This window comes from Tetrao urogallus (assembly GCF_951394365.1).
Source record: "Tetrao urogallus genome assembly, chromosome: 12".
NCBI lineage: Eukaryota > Metazoa > Chordata > Aves > Galliformes > Phasianidae > Tetrao > Tetrao urogallus.
This window is the reverse complement of record NC_136825.1, coordinates 18,075,156-18,087,756: the sequence shown is the minus strand read 5'-3', so window position 1 is coordinate 18,087,756 and position 12,601 is coordinate 18,075,156. Positions and strand designations below refer to the sequence as shown.

Below are 12,601 nucleotides of genomic sequence, written 5' to 3'. Positions count from 1 at the left end.
ACAAATAATTTGCTTGTGTTTACCTTCCTTCTGGCTGTCTGGGATAGCCAAGCATACAAACAAACGAGTTTCCTAAGCAATGAGTTGACAAATTACTGTGGAAATCCTGGTTAGTTCTTGGAGTACACTTACTAATTCTTGAGCTGAGCTTGCAGGCTGTGCAGCCTTTCCCAGCACATGTGAGGAGACTGCGTGATAAGGCGATGCTGCGATAGTGCGGGGAAGTGGGAGATGTACCCTAAAGCATTAATTAAATGTTTTGATGAAAAGCTTGCAAAAACTCTTCACGACACTTCTTTAGGTAGAAATTTGCTGCAGGAAGGCACGGCGTTGTTAGGAAGCTGTTTCAGGTGATTGTATCTGCATCCCGGAGCTGTGGAAGCTCTGCCTGCAGAATCGAGGCTTGAATGGCACCCAAGTCAATCAGATCTGGATTGTAGATATAATTTTCTGCAGACACACACACACAGAGGGCTGAGATTCAGAAGGCAAGACTTTAAATACTCTTTCTTAAGAATTATGCAAGCTATTCACTAACTTTAGATGAATCTTCTTTGGCATATTTGTATAGGAGCAGAAGTTTAATTAGATTTTTTTTCCTCTCTGGAGTGTTACTGGAATTAATGCCCTCAATGCTGAAATTAATTCTTTCTAGTAGGGCGAGCCTTTATCTTGTAGTTGTCCAGTCCGTGCACCATTGCAACGTAAACCTCAGTAATTTTTGTTAAATAACAGGTGCTGCAGAAAGACAGATAAAATGGTCCTGCCTGGTAATCCTGTTTTCTGTGTAAATCTGAACTAGGGAAGAGATTGTCCTAGACAAGAACAAACTGGAAAGAGCTCTTGGGCTGTCTGATCTCCTGTCTGCTTTGCAAAAAGATCAGATTAATGAATGTAATCAGATTAAGGCTGAACAAGGGAACGTATCTGGGGGGCATCGGAACTCTGAGGCTGAAGAGCTGTATGGAAAATGAATGCTAAGGGCCCAGCTTTGCTCTACTTATTAGTTTAGTAGAAAGAGGTAATGGCCTTCAGGGATGTGCTGAGTGCCAGTGAGAGGAGCGTGGGCTGGAGGGGGCACAAGGGGCAGAGAAAGGTGGCCCCAGGGCTTCAGGCAGGTGGCAGTGAGCAGGGCATGTGAGCTCAGCATTCTGAGTGGTTCGGGGCCCCTCTGGTGCAGTGCTGCCTAAAGCCATCTCTGCTCTCAGCCTGCTGGGTTTTGTGTGGGGAAAGGCCATCTTTATCAGGATGTTTACTGGGAAAGAGATGCATTTGATGTGTGGTCTTTGAGGCCGACAAGCGAAGGTGGATGGAAGCACTACAAAATTCTGTGAGATCTGGAACTTGTTTAGCTCAATTTTCCACTTTTTTTTTTTTTTCACATCAGGCCAATTTGCTTTGGAGTTTGCAAGCTCTGATCAAGGCTTTCTCCTTACTTGGAATATTTATAAACCTTAGTCCCATGTGGCCTTTCTGGATGTACCATCTCTATTTATCACCAACATCTTGTGGTTTTTTTTGGCTCTTGGTTGTCTCGGGCACGTCTTTGGAAATTGCAAAGGTGAAGAGGTGTATATATAGGTGGGTATATTGGTGAGGCTCTGTTTTATTTCCCATGTCTCCCTTCATGTAATCATTCAGGTTTAGAATGGGGGGGTTGGACTGGATGATCCATAGAGATCCCTTCCAACCCCTACATCTCCGTGATTCTGTGATTATATTTCCTTTTGAGGTGAGTGGAGCAATTGAATGAACAGAGAACTGCAGGGAGCTAGCAGGACAAGCATGAATGAACGGGAAGATAACGTGAGTCGTGGAAGCATCTCGTTGCAGTGCTGGGTGGCACGGGTTGACCTGCAGACTCTGCAGGTTGACGCAAGCGCATGTGCGTTGCTGCAGCTTCGCTGTCAGCTGCTCTGGAAGGTTGCTGAAAAGTCACACGTGAACTTTCCATAGGCTCCATCTGCATGAGAAAAGCGTGTGTGGGGCTTTCCGCGGAGCTCTGGAGCTGGCTTGTCGTGGAGTGAGACCAGAAAAGCTGCTGTCCTGACGTGCCCCTGCTCTCCAGGGATTAGGAACAGCAGAGCCCAGCTGGGGCTGGCGGCAGCTCTGTGGGCACCTACCTGCTCTTGGGTTCTGCTCCTGGGCTGGCCAAAAAAGCTGTGGCTTCACTTCCAGCAGCTGTCCCCTTCTTGGGCTGAGCAGGAGGAGGATGGCCTATGCAGAAGAGGACAGGTAAGGTGCTTGCAATAGGGAATACACGGACGTCAGAGATGGAAGGGAATGGAGAAACGCATTGCCGTGTTTTCTTCTCCTTGCTGGGTACTCAATAAATGTCAGGCTGAGGCTGCTCAGGAGTAAATGTTTCATTACTGAGAAGGGGTCTGGCCATCTGCCCACATCAGGCGCTGCTATTCTGAAATACAGCGGCGAGCAGCTGACCTTGGAAAGGCTGTGGACCAGGAGATGGGTGTACACCGCACACACGTGTGACCCCCTCTGAAATATAATCCATCTATTTGTTGTGAGATGCCTGCGTTTTATGTGGATTTGCTTTCAGCCAAGCCAGAAGTAGAACGAGGACCTTTTTTCATGCCACAAAAGATGTCATCAATGGCAGTCCTGCACTCTGCAGCAGATGCGTTCCTCCAGCGGATGACAGCCCTCACAATGAAGGGGATTGTGCTTTCAGCTGATCCTGTGATTTAATCCAAAGCGATGCTACCGAGCACTATTATTAGGCAGGCATTGTGTGAGAAGGAATAGCTACAGGGGGCTTGGTGCTCTGTGCTAATTCAGGCTGTCAAGGAGTTTGCACAGGCCTTGTGCACATCCAGGGTGCGGGCTGCATTTGCTGGGTCACACTGATGGGGGACCCTATAGAAGCTTGCAGTGGGCACAGCAAATGAATTTGGGCGCCGTGGTGCTCTGCATCTTCAGCACGTTTGGATAGGAAACGTTCTAACGTTCTACTTGGAAAGGAAGAGTCCCTCTGCAACTCTTTGTGGTTCAGTCAATCCCATTGTCTTCAGCTGTCAATGAATTGGATTCATTCCATCCCCAAATTTCTGGAGCTTTAGGGGTAGTGTCTAAATTTTAATGTTATTTTTCAACAAAAAAAAAAAGCAAAAACAAAGAGATGAGGGACTGGCTGTGCAGTGAAAGAGCAGATGCTGGTGACCTCATTATTTTTCTTATGCCTGCCACAGGTACATCATCCGTTTGGGTATTGTGTTTACGTTCTCTTTGTTCCCTCTAAATAAGGCTTTCAATTATTCAGCGGTTTTGCTAGCTAAGTGTTACAGTTATCCAACAGGGGAATATTTTGGGGATTTTTTTTTTCTTTGGTATATGCAAAGCACTCTTAATTTTTGCCTGGGACAGCTGTTGTTGGGCAAGGGATGATAATGCCACTCAGTCAAGCGTAGGCTCCAGGAACATCATTTTCAAATCTTCTGCTTATTTCAACAGCTTATGGTGCACTTGGAAAATTCAGCATGTTATGGTAAATGAAGTCTGTCTTGTTTCCAGAGTTCTCCTTTGAGAAGCACCTCAGCTAAGTGACTGCACTCGAATTCAGGGCTGCAGGAGTTCTTTCTTCCCGTGGGGTCACAAAGTTGTACCACGCTGGGGTGTTTCTGGTCCTTGTTACCTCTTGCTTGGCAGAGCAGCCTTCCATGTGCACAGCCTGCTGCCCGTGGCCGTGTTGGTTCACTCCAGGTCCTCCCGTGTGTGTGGCCACCATTGCCACTCATTGGTGGCAATAACCAAACAGCTCTCAGGAAATGCTATTGGTTTGAAGAGCCTCTCCAATCAACCTTGATGTTGACTTTCAGAAAGTATCTTTGTTGTCCTGTCGGAAGAAGGATTATGGGATTATTCTATTGATTGAGTTTCAGAACTGTGATTCCAGTGTTTGAAGAATACTGGACTGTCAGGCCTGAATATTGAGGTTGTGTCTCTTCTGCAAAGACAAGTTCAAAGCAGGAGAAATAACACCAGCGTTGGATGAGATCTATTTTTGGCAAAATGACAGAAACAGAACTAAAACAGAAAATGAAGCTAAATTTGTGGGTTTAATTTCTGTTTTCGTATAGACATGTTGTCGTACCTCTTTGCCCAGGACTAGACTGTGAGTGTAACCCACTGCCCACCACATGGGGGAGGAGAAGAAGAACAAGGCATCCCCATTTAGCATCCTTACTGAATCCACAAGGTGTTCCTGGTTCTGGAAGGAAGCCCTGGGAGCTGATGGCACTCCACACTTGTGAAGCTGGTTCCCCATCTCTGTTGATGCCGCTCGCCCCTGCACCTTTCTCCCCTGTACTTCCCCAACCCAGGTTGGATGTCCTCACGTACACATGCAGGTTGCAGTTTTTTCCAGGCTAAACTGTGCTTTTCCATTCCTCCACTAACTGGGGAGAGACTCATGCACATCAGAAGCATGAACTGTTATGCCTTGTGACATCTGGGTGATATAGGTATCATTAGCCAGTTCCCACTATAAAATAAGTCTGGCAGAGAGGATTCAAATAACTTGCCTGTGGCCAAGGGTAAAATGAGATTAAAAGTGATTGCTATAGAGAAACATCTTCTGTAATAGCAGTGAAGTTCCTACCGTTTTAGTCTTAATAAATCTTTTTTTTTTTTTCCCCTCTGTGCCTTTTTCAGGACTGTTATCTCTTGAAGTTTATTCTTTGCATGGGGTTACAGGTTCACTGACCTCTTCTCCTCCTGCAGAAATAGCTACGAGGTGTACAAGGAAACAGCAGACTGGTTGCGTGCCCGCACTGCTCAGTGCCCAAAGATTGCCATCATCTGTGGATCCGGGCTGGGAGACCTGGCAGATATGCTGGAGCACAAGATGGTCTTTCCCTATGAGGATATCCCTCACTTCCCGCGGAGCACAGGTCAGCACAGCAGCAACGGAGATGTGGGTAACACCAACCCACATCCACCACACCTCTTGGCTTTGGGCACAGGGTCCTTTAGAGGTGAAATGTGCATTCACAGGGCTGCATCTCAACCCTAGTTGTGCTATCCTGTGGGAGCTGTAACCTAACAACTGTGCTATTGCCAAGGAAGAATTCGATTTCATCGTAGAGTCATGAAGGTTGGAAAGGCCTCTCAGATCCCCAGTGCAATCCCAGCCCATGCCCACTGCCCACGTCCCTCAGTGCCACATCCCTACAGCTCTGGGACACCTCCAGGGACGGTGATTTTTCCCCCCCATCGCTGGGCAGCTGTGCCACTGCATCACTGCTCTTGGGGAGAAGTTGTTCCCAATACCCAACCTGACCCTCAACGTGAGGCCACCACCTCTCACCCTGTTCTGAGGCTGACATCCCCTCCCACAGTCTCCTGTCATGGGCTGCAGAGCCATGAGCTCTTTGCTGAGCACCTCTTCTCCAAACTGACCCACCCCGTCCCCTCAGCTGCTCCCACACTGCTCAGACCCCTCACAGCTCCATTCCCTTCTCTGGACACACTCCAGGGCCTCCGTGTCTCAGTAAGTTTGAATTCATCATGAATTCCCTGAAGCTGTACCAGGTGAGGTTTAGGACATTAGGGAGAAATTGTGGTTCAGCATTGGAGCGGAGATTCCCCATCTCTGAGGTGTGTTTGTAGCACCAAGGGACACAATTTAGTGTTGGGACTCGGCAGATTAGGTCAACGGATGGTTGGGATGGTTAGGTCAATGGATGGTGATCTCGATGGCCTTTTCCAACCTAGATGATTCTATAAACGAAAGAAAAGCCTTCTTAGGCAGAAGGAAACTCAAGAAATTGTAGCATTCTGAACTGATGTTCCCCTGCAGGCTGTCAGAGCAAATTCATCTCTGGCTGCTTGTTCTTAACATCTCGTGACCCTTCAGGGTCCATTGAGGAATGCTGTGTTCTCGGCCCACCTGACGGTGAGCAGAAATTCCCATTTCAGGTGTGCTATGCAGCCAGCTGAGAAATCCCTTTAAGATAGCGAGCCCCAGATGATGCTGCTGTTCCCTTCCAGTGTCAGGGCACGAAGGCAGGCTGGTGTTTGGGGAGCTGAGCGGGCGGCCGTGTGTGTGCATGCAGGGGCGCTTCCACTTCTACGAGGGATACTCCATCAGCACGGTGAGTCCTGAGGATCGTTCACACACCAAAGAGGTCTTTAGCATGAGATGAAACTAATGTGTGCTTCGGTACCGAGCCGTGGGAGGATGGCTCTGGCAATGAGCATAAAGTGGCTTTCTCTCCCCTCCTACAATGAGATAACACAAGGAATTCAGAGGGAAAGGCAGTCAGCCGGATAGCTGTGCCACGCTCCTAGGGCAGAATCGCACATCGTACAAGGCAGATTATTTTCATGGTTTGGCTCAGTCATTTTAATCATGGTTTGAATCTGCAACCACGAAACTATGAGTGATAGAAATAATCTATTTTAATCTTCTTGTGCATTTGTATAGCTTAGGGTTTTTTTCCATTGGCTGGAATAAGTTGATGTACTCTCCCAGCTCACGTATGTGAAAATTCAACTATTTACGTTGTTCAGCATTGTAGGAGTGCCTTCTGCCATCCTAGTTCCTTCCTCACTCCTCAAAATGGATCATTTTTTTTTTCCATTCCCAACAATTCCTTAACTTCAGACTTTGCTGAGGCAAACTGATGTGAATGAACTGAAATTAAGAAAGCAATCTCTATGCTTCTGCAGAATGCATCATTGCTGTAAGAAGCTCGTGTATCAATTGAACTCCAGGTCTGTGTGCATAAGCAGCCCCTCCAATCAGCACAGTGGTTTGATCTCTGCAAGACCTTGGCAGAGAGGAAAAAATTGTCTGCGTGTTCTGTTTGTGTTGCATTTACTTAAACTCAGTGCAACCGTAATAAATGTGGACTTGAATTTTAATGGAATTCTTTTCGAAATTAGTTTTTTAATATGCTTAAAAAGTTGAAATTATTTAAATTAGGGAGAAATTTAAAATTAGGGGAAAAAAAGGTGGACTTGTCTGCTTGCAGGCTCCCAAAGGCCGCTCTCTGCATAGCACGAGCTGCCTACAGTCTCCCCTTCTCCCCCAGAAGGCTACTGCAGGCTGCTCCAAGCCCTCTGCCCTGCCTCCCCATCCTTCATGCGCTCCCAATGCTCTTGGTCACAGCCAACATGTCCTTTTCTGCTGTTATATTTAATTGAACAGGGACAATTGACCAGCTATGTAATGCCTCCTTCAGCTTTGTTTGCGCTGCTGGTCTGCTGTGATCTCATCTATCTCATCTTTCTTTCTACTCTTGCATCTTCTCAGTTTACTGACTCATCCCACCTATGCCATCTATGCAGAGGCTTCTGGCACTCACAGGATGCATCTCTTTGGTTCCTGCAGGTCACCTTTCCCATCAGGGTCTTCTTTCTCCTGGGGGTGGAGATCTTGATTGTCACCAATGCTGCCGGGGGGCTGAACCCCAACTTTCAGGTGGGGGACATCATGCTCATTAGAGATCACATCAGCATGTTTGGCATGGGAGGGCAGAACCCACTGCGTGGACCAAACGATGAGAGGTGAGGCAGCTTCCCCTTCCTACAATGGGCAAAGCAAAAACAAAAAGGTTGTTTGCTGGAGGTTCAATATTACTGCCTTAAAACAGCTCTGTAGAATCACAGAATGGCTTGGGTTGGATGGGACACCTCAACTATCATCCGTGCAGATCCAATCCCCTGCCGTGGGCAGGGTTGCCAACCACTTAAAGGCACGAAATCAGGCTGCCCAGGCCCCCATCCAGCCTGGCTTTGAGCACCTCCAGGAACTGGGCACCAGTGCTTCTCAGTGCCAGCACCTCACCACCCTCTCCATGATAGGCTGTTTCCAGGCTCCAGCACGGCTCCTGTCCTCATTCATCTCCTTCACACTGATGTCCAAGCTGTCCTATAGCTGGTTACATCTTTCCTAGTCCCTAAGTGGCTCCTCAACCCCAAGTACTGAGAGGTGGATGCTGTACTCAGCTTCCCGGAGGCAAGCAACCTGCTCATCAAACTGGAACCTCTTTTGGCACAACATAAAGCTGTTATCTCTCATCCCAATAATCTATATCCCAGATCCCTCCCGAGGCATTGTATAGTGGAGGGCAACCAGCTCTGGCAAGGTCATAGCACCAGAGCGGATGTGCCAGATCCACTACTTGGCTGCCAAGTAGGGTTGAAAAGAGTGTAAGGGATTGGATTTCGGGTTGGTTTCAGGCTGGATATTGAGAACAATTTCTTCTCAGGAAGAGCAGTGAGGCGCTGGCGCAGCTGCCCAGGAAGATGGGGAGTTACCATCCCTGGAGGTGGTCAAGAACTATGGAGATGTGGCACTGAGAGATGTGGGCATGGTGGGGGTGGGGTTGGATTTGGGGATCTGAGAGGTCTAGGATCTAGGAATGCTGTAATGGTCCCAGGCCAGGCTGGAAGACTTGGGCTGAGCACAGAAGGGAGCATGAGATGTCAGTGAAGGAAAAAATGAGAAGTGGGGATCCAGGGCAGGGAAAGAAGAGGGTGGGCTGTGATGAAAAGAAGATAACAGCAACAAGAAGGATCTCCTGACCAAGCAGGCAGGGGAGAAGCTGGATGACAGGCAGATGTCTACAGCCAGAGGATGGAATGGAGCTGGTGATAGCTCACTGATAAGCTTAGTTAAGGGAGTTGAATGCATTATTGGCTTGGGACCTTCACCTGAATGAAAGGGACGTGTTTGCAGGGCAGGCACTTGGGATCCATCCAAAAAGAAGGTTCTGGCAGACAGCACGATGGTGTGCCTGGTTTCTAGTTGACAGTTCCTTTCAAATCTTCATAGATATTGGCACGGGTGGGAGGAAAGGATAACCAAAAGCAAAGAAGCCATGTGGAGGAGTGCTTGAAGCTCTCTGGACCTGCAAAATCACTCAGGAGCAGGAGGACAAACACCAGCCAAACAACAACAGCTTCATCTGGGCAGAGTTCAAAGGCAGCGTGGCTGTCTTGCTGCCTCCCAGAAGCAGCTTCTCAGTGCAGACTGCAGTGCCTGGGGAGTTCTGCAGTGCTGACAGAGGCACCAAAATGGGCAAAAGGTCCGACAAGACTTTGCAGGCTGATTCATACGAGCTTCGGCTGAGCAAACTCCTAAAAGCTGGACCCGCTCAGCCACCAGGAAGGATTTATCAAAGCACAGCTAGGAAAATCTGGAGGCAGTGAAGTGATGTGGAAAAGGAGTATAGGCAAGAATCTGCAGATTTGATTTAATAAATTAGAGATTGGCCTGAACCATTGCTGGGCATCCTTCAGGAAAGAAGTGATTTTCATGCTGATGAATGCTTGTTCCCTCAGACTAGACTGGAGAGTTGTTTGTAATATTTTAGTGCTTGTGAATATAAAACAAGCTGCTACTGCTCTGAACATTCAATAGGAGGAACAGGAAAGCCATCCAGGAGCTTTAATAGCCTGAATAAGGGACCTGGCCCGGCGTGCTGAACTGATCTGGACAATCTCCTTCTGCTGTCCTTGAAACAATAGAGGGATTTGCTCAGTCAGGAGCAGGACTGGTTGGTGTCTTGAGATCCAAAGCAAGCAAGTGACCCAGCCTTGAAGCACAACACATCCAGTAACACCAAATACAGAAGCTAAACCTTCAGACAGGTGTTATTTCTGCACATGGATGGTCTCGAGGGATTCAATCCAGCGCAAATGCCACCAGGACAGAAGCTTGTGCTGATGAGCCTGGCATCCCCACCATTTCCCCTTTTTCCGGGGGTTGAGCGTTGCGGGGCTCTGATGGAGGCAGCAGCCACAGTATCAGCGTGGCTGTGCCTCCCTGTGCCTCCCTGTGCCTCCCTGTGCCTCCCTGTGCCTCCCTGTGCCTCCCTGTGCCTCCCTGTGCCTCCCTGTGCCTCCCTGTGCCTCCCTGTGCCTCCCTGTGCCTCCCTGTGCCTCCCTGTGCCTCCCTGTGCCTCCCTGTGCCTCCCTGTGCCTTGCAGGTTCGGCGTGAGGTTCCCCTGCATGTCTGATGCCTATGACCAAGATCTGCTCAGCCTGGCCATGGAGAGTGCCCAGGAGCTGGGCTTCCTGGGCTTCACCCGAGATGGGGTGTACTGCATGATGGCAGGTCCCTGCTATGAGACCATCGCCGAGTGCCGCCTGCTGCAGGCCCTGGGAGCAGATGCTGTGGGTGAGCTGCATGGGCCAGGCTTCTGTGGTTCAAATGGGTGCTTAGCAATGGGTTAAACAACTCGTCCTGCACGAGGCTGACCTTTTTGGTCTTCTAGGATGGATCTGCGGAGCGAGTCAGTGTGCATATGGTGTCTAGAACGAGGAGCCAAGCACAATATTCTGCTTCTTTCCCAAATCATACGTATCCCACGCTCAGGTGGCTCCACTTCAGTGGGACCCAATCAAAAACAATTGTGCTTTTCCATGATCTTTAACATTCTGGAACTCTTGCTGTGCCTTTCCCTACAAAGCAGACCTCCACAAGAGCTCTGGCTGTTCAGGGATGGCAACTGCAGTACCTCTCATGACCCCAAGTCCAACCCCAACCTACTCTACCACATCCCTCAGTGCCACATCCCCACGGCTCTGGGGCACCTCCAGGCACAGTCACTCCCTCTGTCCTGTGGGGTAGCTGTCACTGCTTCACTACTCTTTCTATGCAACCCAAACCTCCCCTGGCACGACCTCCTTTCAGAGAGCTGTTTTGCTGTGAATCCAAACCAGCTCCACTCATCCTGCTCCTCTCCTCCCCAGGCATGAGCACCGTGCCAGAGGTGATTGTGGCCCGGCACTGTGGCCTGTGTGTCCTCGGGCTGTCCCTCATCACCAACACGGCAGTGACGAGCTATGGCAGCCAGGAGAAAGCCAGCCACGAAGACGTTCTGCGTGTCTCAGCGGCCCAGGCCAAAGCCCTGCAGAACTTGGTTGTGCACCTCATCGGCAAGCTCGGCCCAAATTCCCCCTGACCTCAAGCGTTTAGCATCCGAATCACAGCGCATGGATGCTAGGACGTGCCAAGGGAGAGCCCTTGGTGAGCTGGTCCCAGTTTGGAACCCAGTGTTTTCCAGTTTGGAACAGATTGTTGGTTTCTCTTTCTGGTTGGGATGGTCCCACTCTGATGTCCCAACTGGGAGGAGATGGTTGAGCTTTGTCTCTGTGCTTTAGCTAGTTGGATGCTGAGGTTTGCTCTGAATCTTGCTGCAATGATCCCCTTTTTGGTAGCCAGCTGCCTTGTTGGCCTAGGAAAGTCCTCTGCTGGTCTGTGGAAAGATTGAGCTTTCCATGAACCTAAGACACATCAGGAGCCACCGTGCTCTCGTTATGCTGATGGGCTATGAGGGAAAGGTGACTGTTCCCCATATCAATGCATTATTCATTATCCCCCAAAGCTCGGACTGTGGCTGAGTGTGAAGCAGGGGCTCTAATTACGAGATGACTTTTTACATTCATTTATCTTGGAGCTCTCCATCGAGCCCATGGAGTCAGAGCCAGTGCTCACCAATGACACGGGCTGAACCCAGCAGCCCAGCTCATCGTGGAGAGCTTCCAATCTGCCTTCCTAAATTTAGTGGATCAATTGCACGCCAGCGCTCCGTGCAGGCTTCAGCCCACTGTGACATCCCTTTGCCTTGGGGCACAGAAGGATGCTGTGGCTCAGTGAATTTGTCTGGGTGGATATTTGGAGCCTTCTGTGTTGGTACCAAGGGATGGATGCTGTGTTGGGAGCGATGCAGATGTTGGCACCATCAGAATTATAGGATGGTTTGCGATGGAAAGGACCCTAAAGGCTGTCTGCTCACACTGAACAGGGACACCCACAGCTCCATCAGCGCTCACAGCCCCGTTCCCTGACCTTGGCTGTGTGCAGGGATGGGGCAGCACCAGCTCTCTGAGCAGCCAACTTTCCCCTCTCCCTTCTCAGACCCATCCCGGCCTGTGCTTGTTTTGTTACAGGGCAGAGGGAGGCTGGCTAATATCCCCCTGCCTGGAAAATGGTGCTTCATGTTCATCTAATTAATACTTGGTAAATACAAAGCCTCTCTAGTGCACGCAGAAGGCAGCTGTGCGGTTGGCCGTAGCTAAGGCTGGGATTTCAGGTGGCCTCATTAATTAAGCAGCATCAGGCTGGGCTGCAGTGTGCAGGGAGGCCTCTGGGTGGGGGCCTGGGCTCCTCCAGCACCGTTGGCCCTCCCTGAGGTGGTGGGCTCCAAGGATGGCTGTAGGGTGGGACTTCATGTAAGGCAGCTTTTAGGGTGAAGCCATGTGTGGATGGGTTCCCAACATCTACCAAATGACTCTTCTACCTTTGCCAAATTGTTCTCTAGAAATACTTCCTAGTCTAACCGTAGATAGATTAGGTTGGAAGGGACCTTAAAGATCATCTAGTTCCAATCTCTGCACGTCAACCCGTGCTTATGACCGCTCTAGGCCACGTCCCTTGGTGCCACATCCCCAGGGCTCTTGGGCATCCCTAGGGATGGTGGCTCTTCCAGCTCCTTGCAGGCCGGTGCCTCGCTGCTCAGTCCAAGAAGAAATTTTGCCCAACGCCCAATCTGAAATGAGGGGGAGATTTACCATGAATGAGAGGATCCATCTGGTTTCGAGGCGCTTTCAGCCCAGCCATCTTTATTGC

General features: G+C 49.6%; 1 protein-coding gene across 1 annotated transcript; it reads left to right on the top strand.

The window, feature by feature from the left end:
- Positions 1-2,212: 2,212 nt before the first annotated feature.
- PNP (purine nucleoside phosphorylase) lies at positions 2,213-10,934 on the top strand (the record flags this gene model as incomplete). Its single annotated transcript, XM_079541660.1, has 6 exons — positions 2,213-2,235; positions 4,741-4,910; positions 6,010-6,113; positions 7,355-7,530; positions 9,957-10,147; positions 10,723-10,934. The coding sequence occupies 6 exons, from the start codon at positions 2,213-2,215 to the stop codon at positions 10,932-10,934; spliced, it is 876 nt and encodes a 291-aa protein (XP_079397786.1).
- Positions 10,935-12,601: the final 1,667 nt, after the last annotated feature.